Raw genomic sequence first — 27149 nt, 5'->3', positions numbered from 1 at the left:
TTTTTGTTTGTTTTGGGGTTTTTATTGTTATTTTATTTTATTTTTTTTAAGTTTCTTTGTTCCTCAAATGAAACTGTCAGTGAACACAGAGGTATTATGGTCAGCTAATGGGACAGATGTCAGAAGATAGTGGAGGGCTCTTATTATGAAAGGGCGGAAGTGATGGCGAGTGTTTCCGGTGTTGGCTGATACACGAGGAAACTGTCCTCGACCCAACAACGGCCGCTGATTGGCTGATCATCTGTAAGGAGGCTGAAAAACTGACGCCGGGATGAAAAACCACGGGACAAATAGCTGATTATTTATTCTGCTGGAAGGATTCGTCATGGCGACCCAACTGAATCCATGGCAGGGTAAGTGAATAAGTATAAGATAAGAGATAAATAAGATAGAGAAATTTGGGTTTAGACGATAAAATTGAGTGCAAAACGGCTTGTGTTGTGGTTAACACGGCTCACCGTGTGTTCCGCTGAAGCAATAAGTCGGCTAACGGTTAACGGTTGACGTTAGCACCACCAAGGAACGATGTAACTTAGCTACGTGAGCTGCATTGTTAGTATTTATTGTGTCTGCTGCTGCTGTTAGCCACGCATTGGGGCGGTGAGGCTTGGCAGCTCCTCGAGTTAACAGCAGAGTCCCGATGCGTGACGTCTTTAGTGTTCCTAGGCCATATTATTGGAAATATGGCACTTAAATGACGCTTTGCTAATCAACCAAAGCACAAACATAGAGAACAAACAAACAGAAGCGCAGTATTTAATACAGCAGATGTTAAGTAGCAGCTGACTTTTTGCTGTAACTGTACTCTTCACCCTGTTATCTTCACCCTGCGGTACAGTCGGGAGGAGTTGACTGTACGAATGGTAATTAATAACACTGAACGTGTACCTTTCCTGTGCCCAAACTGCTTAAAATATTCTCTAGTAGCAACTGCTTTGTTCTAATAACCACGTAACAAGCTAACGTGACATATTTAAGACTGTAGAGAGATGTAAGAGCAGCTGTGTTGGAAGTAACGTCAGCCTACTAACGTTACCAGTAATCAACCTTAGCTACGTTACGACGTTATGAGTCGTCAAAGCTGTCTTGATCCAGTGGTAGTCGTGAAGATACATATACTCAAGTAATGTTACTGTTACGTAACTTAAGAATATTCTTAGGTACCTGTGCAGTAAGTTACTTTAGTATTTATATTTTAGACTGCGTGTTTGTGTAACGTAGGGACTGTTCGACATTTATGAAAGGGGAGGGGATGGTGCAACATGAGAGCATGTTTGCTCCAAAAAAAGACAAAATTCAGTCGTGTAGGGAGTATTCAGATCCTTTACTTAAGTAAAAGTACTAATACCACACTGTAAAAACACTCTTGTTAAGTAGGTTAGTATAATGAGGAACCTGTATTTAAAGTATTAAAAGTAAAAGTACTCAATGCAGAACTTTTTTTTTTTTTTTTTTTTTTTTTTAAAAAAGGTCACAAACTTAATTTAGAAAATTAGAAAACTTCCTAAATGGCAGTTAATTTCCTGTCAATCAGCTAGACTTGACATTTCAGCTGCACATCTGTAAACTGTTGTGTAGTTGAATTTATAACAAAACATATTGAATAAACTTTTCTTATGTTTTTTTTTTCAATGCAAAAATCTTAATTTGCAAAGTAAGTAGTGACCAAAGCTTTCATACAAATGCAAGAAATAAAAAGTACAATGTTTACTTTCATACAAGAAATGCAGCACAAAGTGCTTTACAACAAGGGCAGTATTAGCACTGAGTGCTCCACATGAAAATAGACAGAATGAACATAAAACAGAAGTAATACATAAAATCATAGAATTGTTAAACTGTAATTCATAACATTAAGTGAGACTTTGAAAGAGTCGCAGCAGCGTGAAGCGTAAAAAAGAGTTTCAGACCTGTATCAGAAAAGTCAGAGCTAGTTAAAGGCTGAAGTGAATAGATACGTTTTTAGCTTCCTTTTAAAATATTTAGTGAGCTAGCTTCCCTCATATCTATAGGTAGTGTGTTCCATAGCTTTGGGGCATAATTGACAAAGGCTAAATTCACAGTCCTCTTCCGGCTGTTGCTGGGAGCCTCCGATGAACCAGCAGCAGATGATCGCAGTGTTCTTTGGGGCAAGTAGTTAACAAGGGAGTTAGAAATGCAGCTTGGTCCCAGCCCATTTATAGCTTTGTATATAAGGAGGAGGACCTTAAAATCAATTGTAAATGTAACAGCAGGCCAGTGCAGAGCAGATAATACTAGCCTGATGTGCTCTCTCCTCTTGGTTTTGGTTAATAGCCAAGCTGCAGAGTTTTGAATGAGCTGACATCTCACAGTGGTAGTGGGAGGCAAGGAAAAAGTGTATTACAATAGTCGAGTCGACTTGAAATAAAGGCATGAATCAATTTCTTGGCATCTTTTTCATTGAGAAATGGTCACATTTTAGCTATGTTTCTGATGTGGAAAATGATGTTTTCATCACCTTTTTGATGTGGGACTTGAGACTTAGATCTGAATCAAGGATGACACCAAGATTTGTATCCTCAGATTTAATCCAGGGAGTTGAATTCCATAGATTATAAAACAGCATTTCCCTTTTTGTTTTAGACTCAAGTAAAGACAAGTATCTCAAATTTGTACTTAAGTACAGTACTTGAGTAAGTTTGTTACATTCTACCACTGCCAAAATTACGCATTTGTCATCGATTATTGTTGAATTTTCCCTCTGTGCTTTTTGCTTGTTGCATTGGCTCCAGTACCAATATCTACACTTTGTGTGAATGTGACAAAAAGGGAACAACAATTGCAGCTCCAGGGAGGGTCAACATAATTAAACAAAGTCACACCTCAGCCAGTCCCTTCAACCCACAATCCCTACGTCCGCCACATTGCAGAGGGACATTTTCCCTTCTCGGCACCTGAGAGATGGAGTTATACTTGTTACGTTGAAGATTAAGATTTTACATACAACACAAATGAACCACATAATTTATGATGTATTTACGGTATTAGTTAGAGTATCCAATACTTGTATAAAGTAGTTACAATGTGCTTTACCTTAACCAGGTACGACATTAAAATGCTGCATGTATGTTACTGAATAATAATCCACTTATAGAACGATGATTGCAGCAGCCTGAAAGGAGCCATTCTGCATAATGAGTGTTATTACTTTTGATACTTCAAGACAAGTATATTGTACTATATTAATATGGTATAGTTTCTTATCAGTAATATTCTGAACACGGGACTTTTACTTATAACAAAGTACTTTAATATTGTGGTATTTATTCAGGTGATACATTCAAATACCTTTTTCACAGTCGGTCATTGTGATAATGTGCAGGCATTAGCTATAACAAAAAGACATTCCAAATACAATACAATATTTATATACATATTGTATTGCAGTCCCCAATAAGCCAGTTTGTTTGTTCCACCATTAGAAATTGCACTGCTGTGAGACAACAGCCAATATTACCTCAAACAGCTGTTGCATGCAATCACTGAGCATTATAGTATTAAAAGAATTATATTCATAGAGGTACTGCTGTTGTATAAGTGTCCCATGATGCACTGGTCACTAATGTGGCTAATAGACCTTGTCTGTCTGTCCTTCTATGTCCAGGACTAGATCCCTGAGAGCCAGAGGGCATCGGGCTTCATCACAGGTATTGGAGGATTTCCCAGGTTCCACTGTGCACGAGGACAACATGAGGCTTCCTAAACGCTGGGCGACACACAGGTGACGTTCATATACCACAGCACAAAGACTCCTACTGTTCTCTTCCAACCATGGTGGTTAGATAGACACTGTTGGTGAGGTCATAAATAGGGATGCACTGAATATTCGGTAACTGAATATATTTGGACAAATATTGCAAAAAAACACACATTCGGTATCCGGTGGAATAAGTGAAAAGCAAGGCCGAATAATAGCGGCGTGTTTTGATAACGCAATCAAACAGCATGCGGTGATGGATGGATTAAAATGTCGAAAGTGTGGCGATATTTTACTCTGTCCGTCAACGCACTCGCATTTGCGACTAAAAATAGTTTTGTGTGGGCAAAATAAATCATTCAGCATGCTGTGCGAATACAGATTTCAACCAGCAGCAGAAACAAAACGGCCAATCCCATCAGTTGTGGGTTGAACGGGGGTCACAGACACGGACGGGAATACGTATTCCTGTCAGATACGGCCGCACATTATAATGGCTTACCGGGGACGGAGAAGTCCGGCTCCAGGTGAATAACTTGTTGTCATGACTGCCCAAAAGTACCTGAACAGCCGAGCCGTGGCGGCACACAGTATGTGGCGTATCAGAGGAGAAACGAGCTGTTCACATTTCTCTCTTTGTGTCCACAAACCTCACCGCACTTTAGGGACTGTCCTTTACTTATGAAGGGGAGGAGGGTGGCTGGTTGATTTTTAATCCATTTATTTATTTTATTTTGATCCTCCCTATGTTCATCACTTATTGATGCTGTTTTTGAAGTATGAATAAGTCAATAAGTAATTTATTCCACTGAAATATCATTGATGTATTATAGAAAAGTAATTTATCTTTTTATAAATGACAAAAGGCACATCTGCCTCATTTTCGCTGTGATATCGTGATACTACTCAGTGCCGTGATACTTTCACTGGTATCGTACCGTGGGTCCCAATTTTGGTACCATGACAACACTAATCTGGAGGGGGTTCATCTGCAAAAACTAATGAAAAACTAAAAAACGGCATTCGGTATTCGGCCAAGCATTTAATATTATTCCGCTTCCGCTTCAGCCACAAATTTTCATTTTGGTGCATAGTCATAAAGAAGAACACTGGTATCATTTATAATCACAGCCCGTTTGTTTGTATCTACGTTTTTGTCTGTGCATGTGGATTACACTTAGTTTTTGAAAGCAACATTTAAAAAACACACCTAGTGAAAACGCATGCTGTAACTCTGCAGTGTCAACACACACGTGGCAGTAAACTTTAACTCCAAAAGCTGACATCTCTTCCTGTTTCCAGCAGCAGTAAAACTCACCTCTGTACAAGATAATAAATTAATTATCCCACTCTGTGGAACTTGTTTTGTGTGCTTTAAATAAATTAATATCAGATAATGGCTGATTCTGAAAGGAACCCTCCTGGTATCCCCAACTATGCTGACTCTGTCCACACAATGACAGGAAGACTGAGGGCAGGCAACTTGTGAGCCATTAGCACAAACTAAAAGCATCGACACAATCCTTGCATCCGTTGTTGAAGCGATGAGCACACAATGTTTTTTCTTTCTCTCTCATTGATTTACCAACAACTCTTCCCTGAACTTAAAAGTGTTTTCAAAATGCATTCCATTTCTTAACCAGATTACATTTAGTTTTGGGTAGTTATACACAGTGCTTTCCTCTTTCACTTCCTAAAACTTTGTTACTCTCCATTCCTATCTTGACCCACTTGCTACCTCTTTTCTAAGTCATGCTGCTGTGTTAAAGAATATGCAGTTGCTAACACCTCAGGTTTTAACAGAGTGAATGTGGATAGGAAAAGACAGAAAGGCGAGTGCAGATGAATAAATGATGTGTATGTAAATGGTGATGTGGTAGCGTTGCATAACCATAAGCATTTTTACTAAAAGGCCAGACAGAGTGCTTTCCGCCAAAACAGGGCATCTAAAATTCACTACTCCACAGGGATAAAGGCTTTGGCTTCTCTAAAGGCTTAGAGAAGCCAAAGCCAGCTTATTGTTCTACACACACCAGTCTCAAACCTTTCTGTGTTTTTAAATGTTGCTCAGTGAAGCAGGAAGGGCTGGAAGGACCATAGCAATCAGATCCATCATGCACTTACTGTAAAAAGATCCCTGCAGTCCTCCAGGTCTTAGATTAGTCTAATGCACATTAGACACCTTCCTAAAATATAACAGTGACTATTAAAGAGCCTAAAAGCTAGCCACCATATCCCCAGGTAATTGGGAAATATTAAGGGCTTCCTATCTATAACGACAGTTAGTACAGTAACAACAGTGAACGCAATGCTGTGTGTTCTAGACTGATTGCTTTTTTCATCACTGTATTTGCCCAACATGTTGTAACTTTTACCTAACTTTAAAAAGCACGTCTTTGCTGCTGGAATGAATAGAGCTTGTATTAGTCAACCTCATCCTGTCTTTAAGCCAAGTTTTAGTTCACCAAAGGTCTGGGAATTTTAGTCTTAGCTTATTCAAAGAAATGGTAACAATATTAGTACAGTTTTAGTGAATGAAAGCTGTTGACACTTTAGTCTTTTAGTCATCAGATTAAATGGAACACTTCATTCAGTCTAGTCCAGCCAAAACCAACAATTTTGTTATTTTAGTTATTTCACATTAGATTTTTATCTTATAATTGTCTGATGAAAAACACAGGTTGAATGATTAAGGGTGTTTTCACACTTGGTCCTTTTCAGCCCTCTCAACAGAATCAGAGCTGTGACTCAGCATTTTTTTGCGCGTATGTGAACAGTCCAAGAGAGCTCAGACACCTCTGAAGCAAACTGTACTCAGACCATCTTGGGAGATGGTTTGAGTACGTGTTGCTTCAAGCCTGCTGTGCAGTTTGCTTAACCTGTGCACTGTGAACACAAAGCACTCCAGGTTTGCTTTGCTTTTTGCCATTGTATTCAGCCCTCTAGATCACATGCTATTGCACTGAGACGCTTGGAAAAACAGACAAAACTACATCAGCCTGTAACGCTTGCAAGGACTCGGGACGAGGAGTAGTTTGGTCCACGGAAGATGTTGCACGTCTTCAGTTGTGGAATGTAGAATACATCAAACGGCAACTGTCTACAGCACAGAAACGCTAAGGTTTTCCTTAAATTTTAAGTTGATCTGAAAGCAAGGGGCTTCATAACCACACTGCAGTGCCTCGTCAAAGTAAAAACAGAACAATGTCAATATGTAATATATATAGGATATAGTGTGAACAGAAAGAGGACTAAAGCCCCATCAGAGCTGGCGTTGACCAGACCACACCCTTAGGGTGTTTTCACATATAGTCCTCTTGAAACATACCGAAAACAGTCCTCATAAAGTGGTCCAAAAAATGGACTAACAGAAAAGGGAGTTCTTTTTCTGTTTACATTGTCAGTTCATTTGAAAGAGGACTCAGTTCTCTTTGTGGTCAACTTCAGCTCTGATGGAGCCTTCCTGTTCACACTATATACTATAAATGGATGGATGGATGGATGGATTGAATTGAATTTGAATCGAATCTTCCTTGGACCATTAAATTCCCCCCTTGGGAATTAATAAAGTATATAAAATTAAAAAATTAAAAATAGATGCGTCAGCATTTCTGTGTTGTAGGCTGTTGCTGTTTGATGTGTTCTTCATTTCACATCTGTAGATGTGCACTATCTAACAAACTAGTCCTCGTCCCGTGTCCTTGCTAGTGTTACAGGTGGACATGGTTTATCTGTTTTTTTCTAGTGTCTTAGTGCAATAGCATGTGATCTAGAGGGCTAAAAACAAAGGCAAAGAGCAAAGTGAACCTGGAGCACAAGTTAAGCAAACTGCAAGGCACACTTAGAGTGAACTGTGCTCAGACCACAGAGGGCTTTACAGCGTAAAACATCCCTCTGTCCTTTGGACCCTCACAGTGGATAAGGAAAAACTCCCCCAAAAAACCTATTTAACGGGGAAATAAAATGGTAGAAACCTCAGGAAGAGCAACTGAGGAGGGATCCCTCTTCCAGGACGGACAGACGTGCAATAGATGTAGTGTGTGTAGGTCAAAATAGTAAATGATACATTAAAAGAAGGAGATACAGAGAGAGAAATGGAGCAAACAGTAATGACAATAGCTACAACAACATTAGTTTTAGTAATATAATAATAATAATAATAATAATAATAATAATAATAATAATAGTATTTTAGTAGAATATATGTAGAAGGCACCAGGCAGGATCTAAGCATAGCCGCAATTCAAGGGAAGTAAATAAATGCACAGCTGAGATGAGGGGTCGTCGGCTAGGCACAACTATATTTTGACATAATTTCAATAGTTTTGGAAATATAGCCAGATTCCAGACATATATAGTTGTTGCACTTCAGGATCTGCATATCATATGAAACTGGACTAAAGGCCTAGTAATGTTTGTTTTGTGTTTCCAGTGATTAGATCATGACACAGTAGCTCCATAGCACAGGCATGTGAGAGATGGTGTAAGACAGGAAGGTATGGCAGAGCAAGGGTTAGTGTGTTCAGAAGGCATTTAACCATACCCTTTATAAATGACTGTTAGATTTATTTCTTCCATTTTCATTTTATACTGGCACCTTGACCACAAGCAAGATTCCCAGAGTAAAAACTGCTCTCTGGCTGTTTGGATTGTATTGGTACTTAAGTGGTGGTACTTAATTTTGGTCAAAACCTTATGAAAGTGATCAGCTCCTATATTGGTGAAATATTCCCACATCTGAAAGTTTCCATCACTGTATTTAAAGCTTTCACGCACTGCTGCGGTAGCTGTTCTCTTGGTTGAACCTTTAACTTGAAAGCACAAAGTTCAGTTTGTCATTTATCTCATTTATCTGTTAATACTGATGTTGGCCCATCCTCTGTGTGGAATATATTACATGTCATGCTTTACATAACTAAATGCTTGATTCACCAACTGTTGTGGTGCTCTTCTTTCCCAGGTATGCAGTTGGCTGGTAGATGAAGGAAGCTACTTGAGGTTGTGTTGGCTAGGACTGGATTGTGGAGTGAATTTGGGGTTTTTAGGAGGTCTTTTCTGATGTTAAAAAAAAATCATGAATTATGAAGCAGTGTATTGATTTTCTCAGCTCCTCTCTCTTACTCTGTGTGAGATTGTTGAGACCTTTTAACAGCTTGATGTCGGATGTTGTCTGCTGCTGCTGTGTTAGCTTGTGCGAACCGGGCAGAGAGAGCAGGAGGAGAGCAGCTCACCAAGACAGTCAGGGTTGGAAATAAGTACCAGCTACCAGACAAATGTGGGTAAAAGTAAAACTGTTGCACAATGTGTCAGACCGTTTATTCCCTATAAATCTTTCATTAAAGTGATATTATTTTGTTTTGTTTGTACAATTAAAAACTTGTATTATGAAGCCGCGGTACCAACAAAATGTTGAGTTTCCGTCAGCAGTAACATGACTCGATAGCTAACATGAAATGGTAAGATAAAGTAGATATCTGAAACTACTAACAGAGACACAGGAGAGAAACTGAACTCTAAACAGAGATTTTCATTTAGAAGCTACACAAGTGCTGACAGTTGAAAACACAGGGACTTTAAAAATATCTTTCTCTCTGGTCTCCTACACAGACACGAGTCTCGCGACACACGTTCAAATTCAGATTATCTTTATTGTCCTTTACAGGGAAATAAGTTTGCAGCCAGGATTCAGCTAATCAGTTCATAACAACAACAACAACAGGACATAGTTTACAGAGTGGTTCAGTAGGACGTTCTACAGTATTCAGGTCAGAAACACATGTAAACAATTAAAGCAATCTGTGCAAATGAGCAATAGGTGCAAATTAACAACAGACAACAGTTAAACCCATCTACCGCTTAACATATAAAGGGCAGCAGGAACAAAGGAAACATTATATCTCTTTGTCCTGTAACAGTTCGAACTCTGACTGAAGGGGGGGATCTTGGCAATCCAGAAGGGAAGTAGCCTCCCTCAGCACCTGTGTGTTTATAGGTTTGAATGCTGGGCTTGACTGCCCCCTGAAACCTTACCAGCCACCGTGATAAGGCCACAACACAAAACATTAAGACCGATTTGGTCAAACTCTTATAAAAGAGAGCCATTATCTCAGAGGAGACATTGTTGGACCTTTTTCAGTGTGGAAGCAGCATGGGCTTCATAACACAGTTTATTATAGAGACTGCTGCCCAAGTTTTTAGAGCAATCACCAACTTGGCATCAACACCTTTGTTGGTGGTTAATACAGGATTAGGAACGGCCTTTCAAAAAGCATGTCTTTTGTTGTACACACATTCAATAGAGGAAATGAGTTAGCATTTCTGTACTCCAGGTTCCCCTCTCTCAAAGTCAGTGGGTTTTTTTAATGGGTTTTTGTTTAGGTGACTAAAAGAACGTCTGTGGTAAACACAAACTTAAGAGACTTAAGACACTGTTGCATGCAAACTGTCACTGTATGTCAAGTGACTATAATGAAGCTTTTCATAGCCAGTCTCATTCTGATAGTATAGTCTGTACTTCATTCTGTTGATCTCAGCCATTGTTTCCATTTGTCTGCTTATCTCCTCCAGCATTTGAGTCAACCCGTGTGCTGGTGTAGTTTGTATAGCTGTCATTTTAACTCAGTGTTTCACACTCTAACAGAAATGTTTGTCTCTTCTTCCTCTCTCTCCGCCCTGCAGTGTGTGTGCGCGTGCGTGTGCCTACAGGCGTGTGTTGGCACTGGGTGTGGTTTTAGGTTTGCTGTGTTTGGGGATAGTCTCTCTACCAATGATGGAGAAGACCGAGACAAGCAAACCTCTGGACTGGCACGTCAGCGATGCACATAAAAAGGTGAGAATAAGGCGGAGAGGAGCGGCTTGCAGGCTTCCGCATCTGCTGTATGCTGAAAGTTGGCAATATTCAGAAGTGAAAATCAAGGCTGATAGTGAAGTATAGATATCTATAAGGGCTAAAAAAACCCATTTTGACCCATATTCTTGTATAACAACAGATAAAAGAAACAGCATAGAGGATGTGTGTAAACGTTGTCCTTGTTACGTGGTACCATGCCACTTAGCTCTTCCGTTGTCCTACCCCTTTTTGCTCTCTCCGGTAATAGTTGAGCAAGCTTGGTACCTGACAGAACCCTGATCAGCTTTCCCCTTCCCTCTCAGATAACGTTATGCTATATGTCTGTCTCACATAGAGTGTTGAAAAGACCACATTTTGAAAAAGTTTAAATCATGTCTCTGGGGGACTGTCACAATTTTTATACATGTTAGGTTGTATATAGTCACATCTTGAGTTAGCTGCTGTTAAGAAAATGCCAGCTAAGTAGCTAACTAACATCTAGCTAATTTTCATTGAGAGGAGACGGCCTAATGTCAGCTCATCCATATCAGCCAGGTTTGCTTCCTCCTTATTTCTCTTGTTACTTTAAAGAGATTTGGAAAAGGACAAATACCTTGGATGCTGACATATTTTTAAGATGACATAAATTGTTAGCCAGAAAAAATCAAGGCTAAAGTTCCTTTGTTTATATTATCTCTGTTAGGTCAGCACCATGGTGTAGTAAGTTATAAATACTAGATTACTTTGCTGATCTCCGAAAGGGGAAATGAGGACATAACACCTAGCAGTGTAACGGTTGAGCAATGGGGGGAGGGACTAAGATCGTTCAGTTGTGTCCAAGCACAGCCTCACTAAGCCACTACCAAAGCTGTAGACATTTGATTAGGCAAACATCTATTCAGGGATGTGTACTTCCAACTTTAGTTACAGCTAAAGGAATATCTCTTTATGTCTATGCCAGCTAGCAAATTATGTTTAAATAGAGTTTGAATCTGATATGTTTGGATAATGCTGTCAGTGTAATTTTTCTTGTCGCTTCCTGAGACTAGAGCATTGTATTTCGAAATTCAGGAGCATCCTTGTTCTTGAACATATTAAGCAAGGGCGGCTGTCAGCTGTCATTGTACCTGCTGCAACACTGACCAGAGAATCACTCTTTGAAGTGGTTGCCTGTGGTCACAGATGACCCACAGATTGATGTGTGGAGGGTAAAAAAAGCATGCTTCTTTATGATACAGCTTCCTTTTCTGTGAAATCTAGGTACTCACAGTTTCTCAGCCCTGTCTGGTGGACAGAAGACACTGCTTTTTAAACTGCTTTAAGCTGTAACCACTAAACTGCTTCCTAGTAGTGACCAAAACCAACCTATACACAAAAGCATGCGTCACAGTTCTTCCACGCACACTGAAACAAGCTGCCATGTTACCATGACCTGTTAATGCTATGCACCGTTGACAGTTCTTTGTCACTCACAGTACCAGTATTTACACTCTAACCACCGGTTTCCCTGCTGATGCCGCTGAGCAGGACGCCTTGGGTCATGCAGAAATGACAGTTCAGTACTACTGACACGGTTGATTTACATTTACATGGAAAAGATAATTATTGTGGAACAGGTTCTGCAGGGAAACAGGTTGTGGCATTTGGCAACGTCAGTCAACCTGTCATCGTAATGACACTGTCTTGAAGCTTCCATTGTGCTTTCATAACCTGTCTTTTACCTGCAGCTGGTGCACGAGCACGTGCACAGGGTTCTGGAGAGCCAGTGTCATCCCAGTGGCACCAGGCAGAGTTTGTTAGCTCGACTCCCCGCTTCAAGTTACATGACCCAGGCCTTTCTGTGGAAGGATGTGCCACTCCCTGACGACCTTTTCCTGTATCCACCACCTTTTGGATTCAGAGGTCTTCAGAGCAGAGTAGAGAACCTGCTCAAGCAGGTGAATGCAACGTCTTTCTCTTTCACCTTCCATTATTTCTATCTGATATGGTTTGCAGCTGGTAATTTACATAATACAGCCGTATTTACTTAATGGCACCTTGTGTGGTCTCAGCTACGTGACAAATGGACATTCCAAGACACGCTGAGCGCATCATATGAAGAGCCTAACCTTGGTTGAAAGCAGCCTCTGCAACACATCACATGCAAATACAGCCCAATGGCACACCACAGCTGTTGGAACAATACAGTGGAGTGATAGGTGGACGGGATTCACATTACAAACATGTTTTGTTTCGGACTAATCAAAACAAACATTTATGAAATCTCTGATTACATTCTAACCAATGGTGCAATGAGGTTTTGCTATTAATCTACTGACAAGCTAATCTTCAATTCAAGATATCTTCAATTTAGTTTTGAACAGTCATACATTATTTCAAGTAACGATACTTTAAATTTGTCACAGTTAAAGACAGTTTAAAGATTCTATGTATCTGTGGTTGTTTTCAGTCATATGCACTTGTAGATATGTACAACGGTCATGCTGGTTTCTATTCTAGTAGCAACTTAGACCAGAGTCAAACACATAACTGGCAGAAGACTGCAGCTGCTCCTTTCGTTGGAATCAAATGTGGATAATGAAGTGAAGCTGTAAGGCTAATCAGTGAAGGTCAGCCTCAGATAGGGCCTGGTCACATGAACCTGTCAGAGTAGTCAATCATATATTTAGTCTTATAAGGTGTAGAGGATGAGCAGTGTTGCTGTTGTTTCTCTGTCAGACGCCTAACGAAAATTGAATTAAAGATGGATATAATATATTTTATTTTCTAACATGTTTTACATCCCATCCTCTTACAGAAAAAATATTAGTAACTTGTTTTCACTACACTCACTTAAGTATGGTATAATTATAATAACATACTATACCGCATCAAAAAAAAGGAAAATCCAAGGCACTCTTCTTTAAATGTATAGAAAGCCTTCATTCAAAAAATGGCTGTTTCATTTAGAAAAAGTTAAAACATGAGGAAAGTGGGTTACAGCCCACGCGTTTCGGCACAAAAGCCTTCCTCAGAGGCCGTTTACACGTTGCCGGCTATTTTAATAAACGGACATTTCACCGTCTCCGTTTTCAAAAAGATCTTCGTTTACACTTACCCGTGTATATATACACAAGAGCACGCCAAACCTGTAGGTGGCAGTGTAACGAGAAGCTCAAGCCTTCCATGTATCCATTGTCACCATAGCAACATAGGTCGCACTTTTGACACAGGCGCAAGTTCCGGCGCATACTGTGACGTCGGCTGCCTATAACTCCATTTATCTCAGTTTACATGCAAACGCGCAACCGGAGTTTTCCAAAATCTCCACTCTGGCCGGAGTTTTTAGAAAGACTTCGTTTTCAGAGGAGAAATCTCCGTTTGCGTGTAAACGAAGGGCACAAACGAAGGAAGATGTCTCCGTTTATCAAAATCACCGTGTACGTGTAAACGGCCTCTCAGGGTGTAACCCTCAGCACACTAATGCTCCTTACGTAGGATGATTGGAAACAACTGAGTAGGTAGGAGGACAATGAAAACATGAGAAATAACAGATCAATAAAGAAACAGAAAAAACACTGTATCTGTAATGATAGAAAAAAGTTAGAAAAAAAGGACTGAAATCAATGTCTTTATTTAGACCTGGATAGATAGTGGCTTTCATTTGGTAAATATAAAAAGTCTCTCTCTGCAAAAGTAATTTGAGTCTGTCACCACCTCTAATGTTTTTTTTGAATACTTTCTAGGCCTTCAACCTTAAGTGAGCCCGGATTGCTGTCATGTGCTTCATAAAAGTGCTTAGCCATTGGGTAATCAAAGTTTGCTTTTCTGATAGCATGCTTATGCTCAGAGACTCTGTCTTTTAAACGTCGCTTAGTGCGGCCTATATAAAAACAACCACAGGTACAGGACAATCAATAGACCACAAACTAGGGATGCACGGAAATGAAAATTTGTGGCCGAAGCTGAGTAATATTAGACGCTTGGTCGAACACCGAGTACCGAATACCAAATGCCATTTTTTAGTTTTTCATTAGTTTTTGCAGATGAACCCCCTCCAGATTAGTGTTGTCACGGTACCAAAATTGGGACCCACAGTACGATACCAGTGAAAGTATCATGGCTCTGAGTAGTATCACGATACCACAGCAAAAATGTGTCAAAAATGTGCAGATGTGCCTTTTGTCATTTATAAAAAGATAAATTACTTTTCTATAATACATCAATGATATTTCAGTGGAATAAATTACTTATTGACTTATTCATACTTCAAAAACAGCATCAATAAGTGATGAACATAGGGGGGATCAAAATAAATAAATAAATGGATTAAAAATCAACCAGCCACCCTCCTCCTCCTCCCCTGACAAGTAATGAACAGTCCCTAAAGTGCGGTGAGGTTTGTGGGCCGTTACTGCCAGAAAGAGAGAAATGTGAACGGCTCGTTTCTCCTCTGATACGCCACATACTGTGTGCCGCCATGGCTTGGCTGTTCAGGTACTTTTGGGCAGTCATGACAACAACAAGTTATTCACCTGGAGCCGGACTTCTCCATCGCCAGTAAGCCGTTATCATGCGCCGCCGTATTTGACAGGAAAACGTATTCCTGTCCGTGTCTGTGACCCCGTTCAACCCACAACCAGCAGGATTCGCCGTTTTGTTTCTGCTGCTGGTTGAAATCTGTATTCACACAGCGTGCTGAATGATTTATTTTGCCTGCACAAAACTATTTTTAGTCGCAAATGCGAGTGTGTTGACGGACAGAGTAAAATATCGCCACACTGCCGACATTCTACTCTGTCTATCAGTGCACGCTGTTTGATTGCGTTATCAAAACACGCCGCTATTATTCGGCCTTGCTTTTCACTTATTCCACCGAATACTGAATGTGTGTTTTTTTGCAATATTTGTCCAAATATATTCGGTTACCGAATATTCGGTGCATCCCTACCACAAACATAGTATTGCAGTTAATGAATGACTTGATGTCATAAGCCTTGTTAGTGTTAAAGTCACTGAATTGTTTACATTCTTTGATATTGGCACGTTTGCACAAGCCACATTTATAAGTACCCTTCACAGGTCGATGAAGCCAAGTTTTTTTTTATCTGAAGCAGAGAGATGGCTAGGCACCAGCCTGTCACATAAAGTGGGGGCCCTTCTAAAACTGGTTTGAGGAGGAACAGGAAAAACCTCTCTGAGCAGAGGGTCACTCTTGAATAAATTCCAATTGGAATGCACAATCGTTTTTTACAGAGTTTGCAAAAGAACTATATTGTGTGACAAAGTAAATTTGCTCTGGTTTTGAAGATTTTTGTCTTATGACATCAAGTCATTCATTAACTGTAATACTATGTTTGTGGTCTATTGACTGTCGTGTACCTGTGGTTGTTTTTATATAGGCCGCACTAAGCGACGTTTAAAAGACAGAGTCTCTGAGCATAAGCATGCTATCAGAAAAGCAAACTTTGATTACCCAATGGCTAAGCACTTTTATGAAGCACATGACAGCAATCCGGGCTCACTTAAGGTTGAAGGCCTAGAAAGTATTCAAAAAAACATTAGAGGTGGTGACAGACTCAAATTACTTTTGCAGAGAGAGACTTTTTATATTTACCAAATGAAAGCCACTATCTATCCAGGTCTAAATAAAGACATTGATTTCAGTCCTTTTTTTCTAACTTTTTTCTATCATTACAGATACAGTGTTTTTTCTGTTTCTTTATTGATCTGTTATTTCTCATGTTTTCATTGTCCTCCTACCTACTCAGTTGTTTCCAATCATCCTATGTAAGGAGCATTAGTGTGCTGAGGGTTACACCCTGAGAGGCCGTTTACACGTACACGGTGATTTTGATAAACGGAGACATCTTCCTTCGTTTGTGCCCTTCGTTTACACGCAAACGGAGATTTCTCCTCTGAAAACGAGTCTTTCTAAAAACTCCGGCCAGAGTGGAGATTTTGGAAAACTCCGGTTGCGCGTTTGCATGTAAACTGAGATAAACGGAGTTATAGGCAGCCGACGTCACAGTATGCGCCGGAACTTGCGCCTGTGTCAAAAGTGCGACCTATGTTGCTATGGTGACAATGGATACATGGAAGGCTTGAGCTTCTCGTTACACTGCCACCTACAGGTTTGGCGTGCTCTTGTGTATATATACACGGGTAAGTGTAAACGAAGATCTTTTTGAAAACGGAGACGGTGAAATGTCCGTTTATTAAAATAGCCGGCAACGTGTAAACGGCCTCTGAGGAAGGCGTGGGCTGTAACCCACTTTCCTCATGTTTTAACTTTTTCTAAATGAAACAGCCATTTTTTGAATGAAGGCTTTCTATACATTTAAAGAAGAGTGCCTTGGATTTTCCTTTTTTTTAATGTCTATATTCCCACCAAAGAGCACCTTCGTCACATGATTAGATGAACCTTCTGAGCACTCTGGACTTTCTTTTTGACTGAGAACATACTATACCGCACATCAGTGTCAAGCTTTTTTTTTTGTTTTTTTTTTTTGTTTTTAGATAATAATATACTGCATATTATGGTGCTAATTGAAAAACAAAACAATATAGGAAGGCCTTTTTTTACAATGCAAACGTTGTCCAACTGATACCCTTGACTGACCGGGGACTGATAAACGTGCGAATGTAGACAAAAGTCCTCTCTTACCTCAGCGTTTGGCATGGGGCCAGAAGTGCAACAGCTTTAATCATTTCAACCCTGTGTATACTGTATATGTATAAACTAAGGATTCAATTACCAGTATGTCTTCCACAGAGATTATTTGGCACACTACATACACACACATGCACACACAAACAAAATCTTCTATGTTTTAGATTAGTTTACCTTCACTCAGGTGCAACCCCAAAATTAGGAGAGGAGGAATCATTTCCTGTTGGAAGATTTTAATTTCTTGTTTGGAAATTTGAAACACAAAAGTGATTTCTGGCTGCACCTACAGCTGAGGGACTGCCTATCCAAAGCTAAGCTCAGATCCTCAATGCACATTGATATTTGCTCACAAATTGGGTGCCACTGTTATCGGCAAATTCAGCACTGTTAATAGATGCCTTAAAGCAGCATGAGAGAGGGACCTGGTGGTCTCATATAGTGAGTTGGAGGTGGGAGGTGTTGATTAAGCAGATGTTTGTCCCAAAAATCAAGTTTAAACTAAATGTATTTTGTGTGTATAACTAAACTGAGATAAACAGCTGGTGCTGCTAATTCTCAAGTCAGCTCACAGCAAGAGGGTTGCCGGTTCGATCCCGGGCGTGGGAGCCCTTCTGTGTGGAGTTTGCATGTTCTCCCCGTGTCAGCGTGGGTTCTCTCCGGGCACTCCGGCTTCCTCCCACAGTCCAAAGACATGCAGATTGGGGACTAGGTTAATTGGTAACTCTAAATTGTCCGTAGGTGTGAATGTGAGTGTGAATGGTTGTTTGTCTCTATGTGTCAGCCCTGTGATAGTCTGGCAACCTGTCCAGGGTGTACCCTGCCTCTCGCCCAATGTACCTGCGATAGGCTCCAGCCCCCCTGCGACCCTCAAGGGGATGAAGCGGTTAGAATGAAGAATAACTCAATCCCCAAACCACTAATGTATATAGGTATTTAGTTATGTTGTCTGTTATAAAATATGCATAGTGACTACCCTCTACTGGTTGAAACCCAGCTATTGCAATTACAGTTTGCTGGCTGATGTGGTGTCAAGCAATGTACCATATGGTGTGGTGGCATATATGATTCATATACTTCATAAAGAAAAGTGAAGAGCATGTATCTGTAGAAGAAACAAAACAAAACCAAAGTGCATTATTATCTTCCTGTCAGTACAGCAGCACTTTTCAGATCATAAACCTGATGATTCTGTGTGTTCATTTTCCTTTAAAGCTGCCAGACTCTGACTCCGTGCCCCTGCCAGAAAAGACATCAGATAAATGTCAGCGCTGTGTGGTTATGGGAAATGGAGGCATTCTCAGAGGCCTGGAGCTGGGCCCACTGATTGACCGCTTTGAGACCATCATCAGGTTAGAAACAAATATAATGATGTGACTGTATTAATCCAGCTTGATTTTCACTTTAAATCTGCTGCCGTGTGTTGTGGTAATTGTTATCATCACAGACACTTCCCACAGTGTGAAACAAACAAAGCCACATGACTTAATTATTTACATTAAAAACCAACAACTTTGTGTGTCTCCCTTCTTCAGGTTAAACAGCGGTCCTCTGGGGGAGTTCAGTGTTGACGTTGGAAATCGAACCAGCATCAGGATGAGCTACCCAGAGGGGACACCGCTGCACTGGATGGACTCAGACCCACACACTCTGTTTGTGACTGTGGTTTATAAAAGTGTAGACATCAGCTGGATCTCTGCTATGGTCAACAAGCTCTCTGTGGTGAGTACTGGTGGTGTGTGTGTTAATTAAATAAAACTATGATGCAGTTTGTTCAAACATAAGCTCTGAATAATGAAACAATATTCATTTTATTGTGTATAGGATAGCCTTAATCTGAGTTACTTTAAAGGTCCAGTGTGTGAGATTCAGGGGGATATATTGGCATAAATGGAATATAATATTCATAACTATGTTTTCATCCATTTATAATCACCTGAAGCTAAGAATCATTGTGTTTTTGTTACCTTGGAATGATCCATTTATATCTACATTTGGAGTGGGTCCTCTCCAGTGGAGCTTACAGTCCCAGGGAAATTCTGAATTCTTAAAAATTTAAAGATAATGAATAGCAATGAAAAATTATCAGCATGATTTTTGACCATGAGAAAACTCCACTAAGTTGGCTGCACCCTCACATGTAGCAGTATTTTACAGTAGTTTATTGTACTAAAAGGTCAGGGATGTAAGGTATCTGTGTTCAGGTCAGAAATCAAGAGGCTTTCCTTCATCAGATATCAAGCAAAATGAGTAAAGTTATATTTTCATATATTTTCAGTAGATAACAGATTTAAAACATCTGTAAGAAGCAAATAAATTAAAATCTTGTGTAAAGTGAATTAAATTACAGATTAAAAATCAGGAATTAAGAACTCAAATTAGTTTAGCAATCTTACAAAGTGATGATGATCAACAATATAAATTTTAAATTTAACCTGAATTTGGAAAAATGTGAAAAATGATCGAGGGATGAACAGGGACTTTTGAATGCAGTTAAAGATAAACTGGAAAGAGCAGAGAGAACATTCAAAACCTGAAAAGTGAGCAAATAGTAAAAAAAATTAAATCACCTAAATTGTATAAATATGGGCGGCACGGTGGTGTGGTGGTTAGCACTCTCGCCTCACAGCAAGAGGGTTGCCGGTTCGATCCCGGGCGTGGGAGCCCTTCTGTGCGGAGTTTGCATGTTCTCCCCGTGTCAGCGTGGGTTCTCTCCGGGCACTCCGGCTTCCTCCCACAGTCCAAAGACATGCAGACTGGGGACTAGGTTAATTGGTAACTCTAAATTGTCCGTAGGTATGAATGTGAGCGTGAATGGTTGTTTGTCTCTATGTGTCAGCCCTGCGATAGTCTGGCGACCTGTCCAGGGTGTACCCCGCCTCTCGCCCGATGTAGCTGGGATAGGCTCCAGCCCCCCCCGCGACCCTCAAGAGGATGAAGCGGTTAGAAGATGAATGAATGAATGAATGAAATTGTATAAATATAGCTCAAAATATGAAGTGTTTCTAAGCATAATGTACATAAGAAAAAAAGTAATGGATCTGTTAGCACACAGAGTTCAGACAGTAACTTTGAAAATGAAGCTGCACATAGATGTGGAACAAGGATTAGACCCAACTCACCACCTTCATTCAGTCAGACCTAAAGGTGTCAGGTTTACTCATATGTTATGCTTTGGAGAAAGATTCAGAAGCTGATCTGTTGTCTTGAGAAATAATTATTTAAAAAAGCTTGCAGTGTTTAAGACACTTAGGACACATGTGTGCTTTGTGTTTCAGCCTCTGTGGGACTGGCTCTTCTTCTGGCAGAAAGTTCCAGATCAAATCCCTGTTGAACGCCACAGGTTCAGACTTCTAAACCCACAAATCATCAGAGAGACTGCAATAGATCTACTGAAATACCCTCCACCCAGACTACACCTGTGGGGAAGAGACCAGGTAATAGACTTCTACACTGGAGATTAAATCTGTCTGTCTGTGTCTTAAAGCCAAAGTTAACTGAATACAGAATCAGCACAATACAAAGTGTATACAGTATAATTAGTTATTTTTTTACAGACACTTTTTAAAGCCCCCCTCCACCCAAAACTCTGTCAGTAGCCTGACCTGCTTCTGTGCAAAGTTTGTTACAAGAGAGGTGTTTTGACATTCCTCTGCTGAAGGGGGCGATGTCTGTGCACTTCCCTAAAATTTGAGATTCAAGTACACAGCAGGCAGTCAGATTATATCTAAGCCAATCACGACTAAGGGAAGTGCATATAGACAAGACAGCAGACCTCAACACCTCCAGTGCAGAGTGGACTTGTTACAGAGAGCAGAGTTAGTATCAGCATAGTGAAAGTTTTGACAGCAAATATGTTAGAACTTGCGGTTTTCAGGCGTTAAGTGGACCCTGGATCTTCCTTCTACCAAAAACTTTATCGTAGCAGATGTTATTGTATGTTTCACAAACACTAAGGCTGTGTCAGCCACTGTCAGTTACGAGCTAACAAGCTAAAATAACAACATAAATAAGAGATGCTAATTACACTCACCATTCCAATACGTCTGCTAGTCGCTGATTTTGGTGCACAACAAACTCCTCATTTGAGTCTGGGTCTGACTGAGGCTCAGACATGTATGGCTAAATCTCTGCAGTGTTACCTTTGACGCTCATTCTAGCCATCTTGATGCACACAGGAAGCAGTGGTGGGGCTAGATCCAGAACCTCTTAATCAATAATTAATTAGCAGACATTTTCTCCAGCCTTGTCAAAGTATTATGTGGGAGAACCATTTTTTATTTGTTGTGTTATTTTGTTAAGTTATTTGGACACAGATTTGACATTTGAATTTAAAACCCATCAAAGTTTCATGTCCAACTTTACCACTGGACCTCCTCCAGCTGCTGCTCATGTTGTGAACAAACATATTATTATCAGTACGCAAAAAACCCCCACCTAATAAAAAGTGACGACTATAATGTATTCGCCATGATAACAGTTTCACATATTTGTTTTGTTTTCTGGCAGAATGTGCCCACCATGGGGGTCTCTGCACTGAATTTAGCCAGCCTGCTGTGCGACGAGGTCAGCCTGGCAGGCTTCGGCTACAACCTCTCCCAGCAGGGGGCACCACTGCACTACTACGACCACCTGCCCATGACTGCCATGCTGAAGCAGACTTCCCACAATGTGGACAGAGAGACTGAACTCTTACAAGAGCTGGTCCGAAAGGGCGCCATCACTGACCTGACGGGAGGGATTCACTGCGCCTTCTGCTCCAGCTGACAGCATGGCACTTCTTTGTTGTAAAGTGCTTTTAAAAAGAAAGAATACATTGTACAAAAACACACAAAGACAACGGTAAGACCAAAGGACTTACAAACGTGTGAGAGACAAGGAAGAAGAGACAGGTGAGAGAGAAACTTGGAATAAAGATAGAAACAAATGTAATATTTGTCACAAAGTGCTTCTTGAAGAACAAAGGACACGATTACAGAAAGAGAGTAACATGGTGTCCACAGGCCGTACATGTCTGTCAGTGTTTACATTTTACAGTTCTCTTTTTGCTGTGTAGCAGCAGTCTCATTGATCTGATCTGACCCATCAACTTTTAAACCAACAATTGCTCTTAAAGTGTCTTTGCTGATGAACCCAACTAAAAGTCAGCGTGCATATTGAAATGTTGAGTTAGAATTCTATTATTACTTTAATCCATATCAGCATTTCTGACTGTTATGGGCCCCAAACATGCCTTCTGTAGGTAGTGTTAGGGCCTTTGCACATCTGAAAGTCCGAACCAAGTTCACATTTTTGTTACACTGTATAGATTTTACACATTTAGTTTTGGTTTCACATTGCAATTGTGAGAGCACAGTAAAGAAATATACATGACATATCTGTGTCCTTCATGAGCTGCCTGTACCAGCACTTGACATTTGTTGGTTTGTAGATGAGTCAGTCCTGTAGTGTCCTTTCTCTCACATCCACTCGGAAAATAACTGAAAAGTTTGTGAGATTTTCCAACTGACTCTTTATAAAGTTGTCCCCTCCTCTCTCCCCATGTGCCACCATGGCTCATTTTGTTATGTGGCGTTGTTGATTGACAAACTGAAACTTACACTGTACATTTACTACATCTTGATAACTGCTCATTTCTGCTCGCAAATAGCTGTCTGCCCTGAGTGCAGCAACCGTCGCTCTCTCTGTCGCTAAACCACACACATTACACACTGAGGCGCTACACTACTCTTATCACTTGACCATAGCCTGTCAAAATTTCCTGTAATTGGTCTGAAAGCCCAAACCATCCTGAAATGTTTTCGCAACAGAAACAAACAGAGCCATGCTTCGGTTATATCCAGACTGAGACCACCTCCTTTCATCTGACCTAAGGTTTGGCTGTTTGGCCCAGACAGTGGTTTCACACCTGTAATTTTGGTTCAGATCAAAGTCCAAAAGGCCAGACCAAACAAGGTAGATGAGAAGGGGCCCTCAATGTGTAGATAAGCTCACCTACTTTTGAACAGAGGACTGCTTCAATTGACGATACGATGTTGTCTAGTATCTTGTTAGTTCATGATAGTAATTACATAGTAAAATGGTTGTATCAAAACATCCCTAGTAAGCAGACTAAACTGAACCAAGCCTGTTTCTCCACTCGTTATAAAGACATTTTGTTCACTTTCAAATGAAATGACAGAGTTAAAGACAGAGTTAAATATGTTACCATGCATATTATTTATTCCTATGAACACTGGAACAGATGGCTCTGTATGTGAAGTTACAGAGGAATGTAAAAAGCGGATTGTTCTGCATCAGTCTAAGATGTCTTCAAATAGCTGAAGTTCTATGTTGCTTACAGAATATTGTAGCACACAATATTTATCAGCACATCTGTATTATTCCACTGCACATTAAATTGTACTTGTTTATTCTGCAGTCTTATAAAATGGCTGGTCGGTAAAACAGTGCACAAATGAAATGTGTTATAAATTGTATGTTGTTGCTCTTTTCTTGCATTATTTGTAATGTAGCTAATAACATTTCCAATCACTGCACACACACTTGTTTATGTATGTTTATGTTAAGCTTTAGATTTCATCCATTTCAGTCGCCACAACATATTGTTCTTTCAGTGAAAGTCAATTTTTATGTATCCATTCAAATATTTAACACAGCTAATATCAGCATGAGGTATTTGAAAAGAAGATGTAAACATTAAAAACAGTCATATTCAGATGTGAATTTCACATTTCCAAGGAGTTTACAATCATGTAGCCTTGTTTCAACCAACTGTCTGATCAACAGAAGGACATGAATGCACACACTTGCACGACCCTTGTGTGACCTCAAGAGAGACTGATGTTTTATGATGCGCTTTTCATTTCCAGGACAGTTTTAGATTTTTATCATACTTAATTTATTGCACTGCTTTTGGATCTTGTTATTAAAATGTACATATGGTTGAACACGTGAATGATTTTTCATGACTCATTTCAGAAATAGCTCTAAAGATTCACGCTGAAGAAACAGAAGTGAAATGTGCCTCAAGCGATAAATGTACTTTTCAAAGTATAAAGGAGAGTGTGCAGCCCAGGTTGTTCCAGGTTAGATATTACTACAAATCAGAGTCAGCCTCTCTTTGTCTCAGAGACAGGATCAAACAGCTCATACACTGCACTTTGTGAAAGAACTAACCACAGTCATAGACTGGCAAGGCTTGAGAGACTGCTGGTAGTTCAAATTAAGGTTTCCTTTCAATAAAATCGGTTGCACAAAAACATCCTTAAGTCTTCTTAAAGGTTTTTTTTCTTTATCTTGGTCTTGAATTTAAGGAATTACTTGAAGTTTGTTAAACAGAGGACCTTAGGAACCAAAATAAGGAAAAAAACATAAGGTACCTCTGATTGCATCGTAACCACGACATGGCTGAGTTTATGGTGACTGATAAGGAAAAATGAAGGCATCCTAAGATGTAGCATCTGTAGGCTATATTCACCTGTTTCGCTCGCCATGTTTTTATTTAGGCCTACTTGTCTTTTCAATTGATTTTCACTGTAGGTCTTTTGCTCCAAAGACTGACCATTTAATGAATAGGCTATGCAATGTTTGTTATTATTGAAAACCCCCAATATATTATTGTTAAAATACTTATAAATAGTTAGTGTAATTATACATACATAATACGTAATAATAAATATGTGATAATGGTCACAAGCACAAATGCAAGCAAACAGATGTTCTTCATGGAAACAGTAGTTTTACTGTTGTGAAATCTCTTTCAGTGCAGTAAATGCTTTAATGTCTTTTATTGACCTTTTAAGAGATTATCCTCAAACTTAAGGTGCCTTGTGACACCGGCCCCAAGTGACAATCAGTCAAGTTGAATGTGCCACCCTTAAGCCAAATCAAAAAACATAACTCCCTCCCCCAGTGCTTAAAGATTACTTAAGTGCTTCCCCTGTTTTGTGCCAGCCCCTGCCTTCTCACAAATAATGAACAGTCCCTTATGTCTTGATTTGCCTCTGTTTGGAGATTAAATAAATAAAGGTTACTATCCCATTATCTCTTTATGAGCTAATGAGTTTCTTCTTTATTGTAAAGCCTCAAATTAATTAAGAATAAAAATGCAATGGAACTGTTTAGCATAATATATTTACAATATGATTTACAAAAAAAGTCCTTGTCATTCATTTTTCTTATGTTTCTATTTTTTATTATTATTTATTGGCAACATGGTGGTGCAGTGGTTAGCACTCTTGCCTCACAGCAAGAGGGTTCCTTGTTCAGTCCCAGGAGGGAGCCCTTCTGTGTGGAGTTTGTATGTTCTCCCCATGTCAGCATGGGTTTTCATCAGGTACTCCAGCTTCCTCCCACAGTCCAAAGACATGCAGGTTAATTGGTGACTCTAAATTGGTGTGAGTGGTTGTCTGTATGTGTCAACCCTGCTATAGTCTGGCAACCTGTCCAGGGTGTACTCTGCCCCAAGCCTAACGTCAGCTGGGATAGACTCCAGCCCTCCCAAGACCCCCAAGAGGACAAGTGGTTATGAAAATAGATGGATGAATTACTTTTTATTATTATTACAATTTTATTATTAAATATCTTATAAAATGTAACAATTCAACATCTTGTCTGTTTTGTCTGTTTGCTTTTCTGTTTGTTATGCACCTGATCCTTTTGATCTAATGCAAACATGTTAAAGCCATGTTGTTTGTGGGGGAGACCAGGGTTGGTTGTCACACTTTTTACTCTTGTGTGAATTGCTCACCATCAAAACATCTTTCAACAGTCATTCCTTCATTAAATGAAAGTTTAAGGACCTGGCTTGAAATGGGTATCCCTTCTATTTTTACAACTTACAGTAACAAGAGTATAGTAGTAACAATAGTAACAAGAAGTAGTTAACCATCAAAGACACTCTGACATGAGGTAATAATAATAGTGGTAACCATGCCCCTTGAGTTTAAACCATGAATTTGAACAAGATGATTGTTTGAATTATCCTCTGTAATTGAAATAAAATGAGGAATCTGCCCTTAATTAAAGCCATTCTGTCATAAAAAAAAAGTACTTATGAATTCAATTTTAAATAAAATAGTGAGACTGATGAAATGTTTAGATACACTTTTCTTATGAGGAACTCTAGCAGCACTGAGTGTGTGTGTGTGTGTGTGAGAGAGAGAGAGGGAGAGAGATCAAAAACACCTGAGAACATATGGACTACAACATGTTTGCCATGCTGACTATCTTTGTGAACTGTCACATGTGTGACAACCCACTCCCAGAGCAATGAGACAACTGTGCCCAACTGACCTCTTGACAAACATTTTAAGCTAGCTTTAGCTTGCTAGCTTAAAGTTGACTCAATCAAAGCTATTACCTCCAACTTTTTAATACGAGTTTGATTTATAAATGACTAATAACCTACAAGCTTTTAATACAAAAACAACACCCACATGAAAAATTACTCTGGCCCATAAAAATTAAAAAGAAAATGTCTTCACCTCACTGTTTTGTGTGTGTTCCACACAATGACCAGTGCAAAACTGAGCAGGATGTCAGGCCAACTGTTTGATATCAACACAGTGTCACAGCGCCCTCTAGTGTGGCTGTGATAAGCACAGTGACAACAACTCCTGTGACAACCAACTCCAGTCTCCACTCCATGAAAAATGTAAAATAAATAAATAAATAAATAAATAATAATAACTCATCAACCTCCTTCATACCAAAGCTAGTGACCGGAAATCAGGCAATTTTACCTTCAAACTAGAATGTAGAAAAAAAATCTTTAAACTATCAAAAGACAATCTGGGAACACTACTGCAGCTGTATTTTAGTTTACTTGTGAATCAGAATCTTTCCAATTAAATCTTTTCGCACTTACACCCTTTCCAAAAGTTGTGTCAGTACAACGAATTTTATTTTGAAACGTTTATCCGGAAGTTGTATTTTTTTTTTTTTTAACT

General features: G+C 39.7%; 1 protein-coding gene across 1 annotated transcript; it reads left to right on the top strand.

The window, feature by feature from the left end:
* Positions 1-194: 194 nt before the first annotated feature.
* Positions 195-24819, top strand: st3gal5 (ST3 beta-galactoside alpha-2,3-sialyltransferase 5). The gene is made up of 8 exons (XM_049585874.1): positions 195-353; positions 3626-3742; positions 10397-10547; positions 12275-12484; positions 18412-18548; positions 18732-18918; positions 20475-20633; positions 21706-24819. Exons 1-8 carry the CDS (start codon positions 346-348, stop codon positions 21961-21963), a joined length of 1227 nt encoding a protein of 408 aa, XP_049441831.1. The 5' UTR covers positions 195-345; the 3' UTR covers positions 21964-24819.
* Positions 24820-27149: the final 2330 nt, after the last annotated feature.

The sequence above is a fragment of the Epinephelus fuscoguttatus genome, linkage group LG9, assembly GCF_011397635.1.
Source record: "Epinephelus fuscoguttatus linkage group LG9, E.fuscoguttatus.final_Chr_v1".
NCBI lineage: Eukaryota > Metazoa > Chordata > Actinopteri > Perciformes > Serranidae > Epinephelus > Epinephelus fuscoguttatus.
This window is presented reverse-complemented; position numbering and strand designations above follow the sequence as displayed.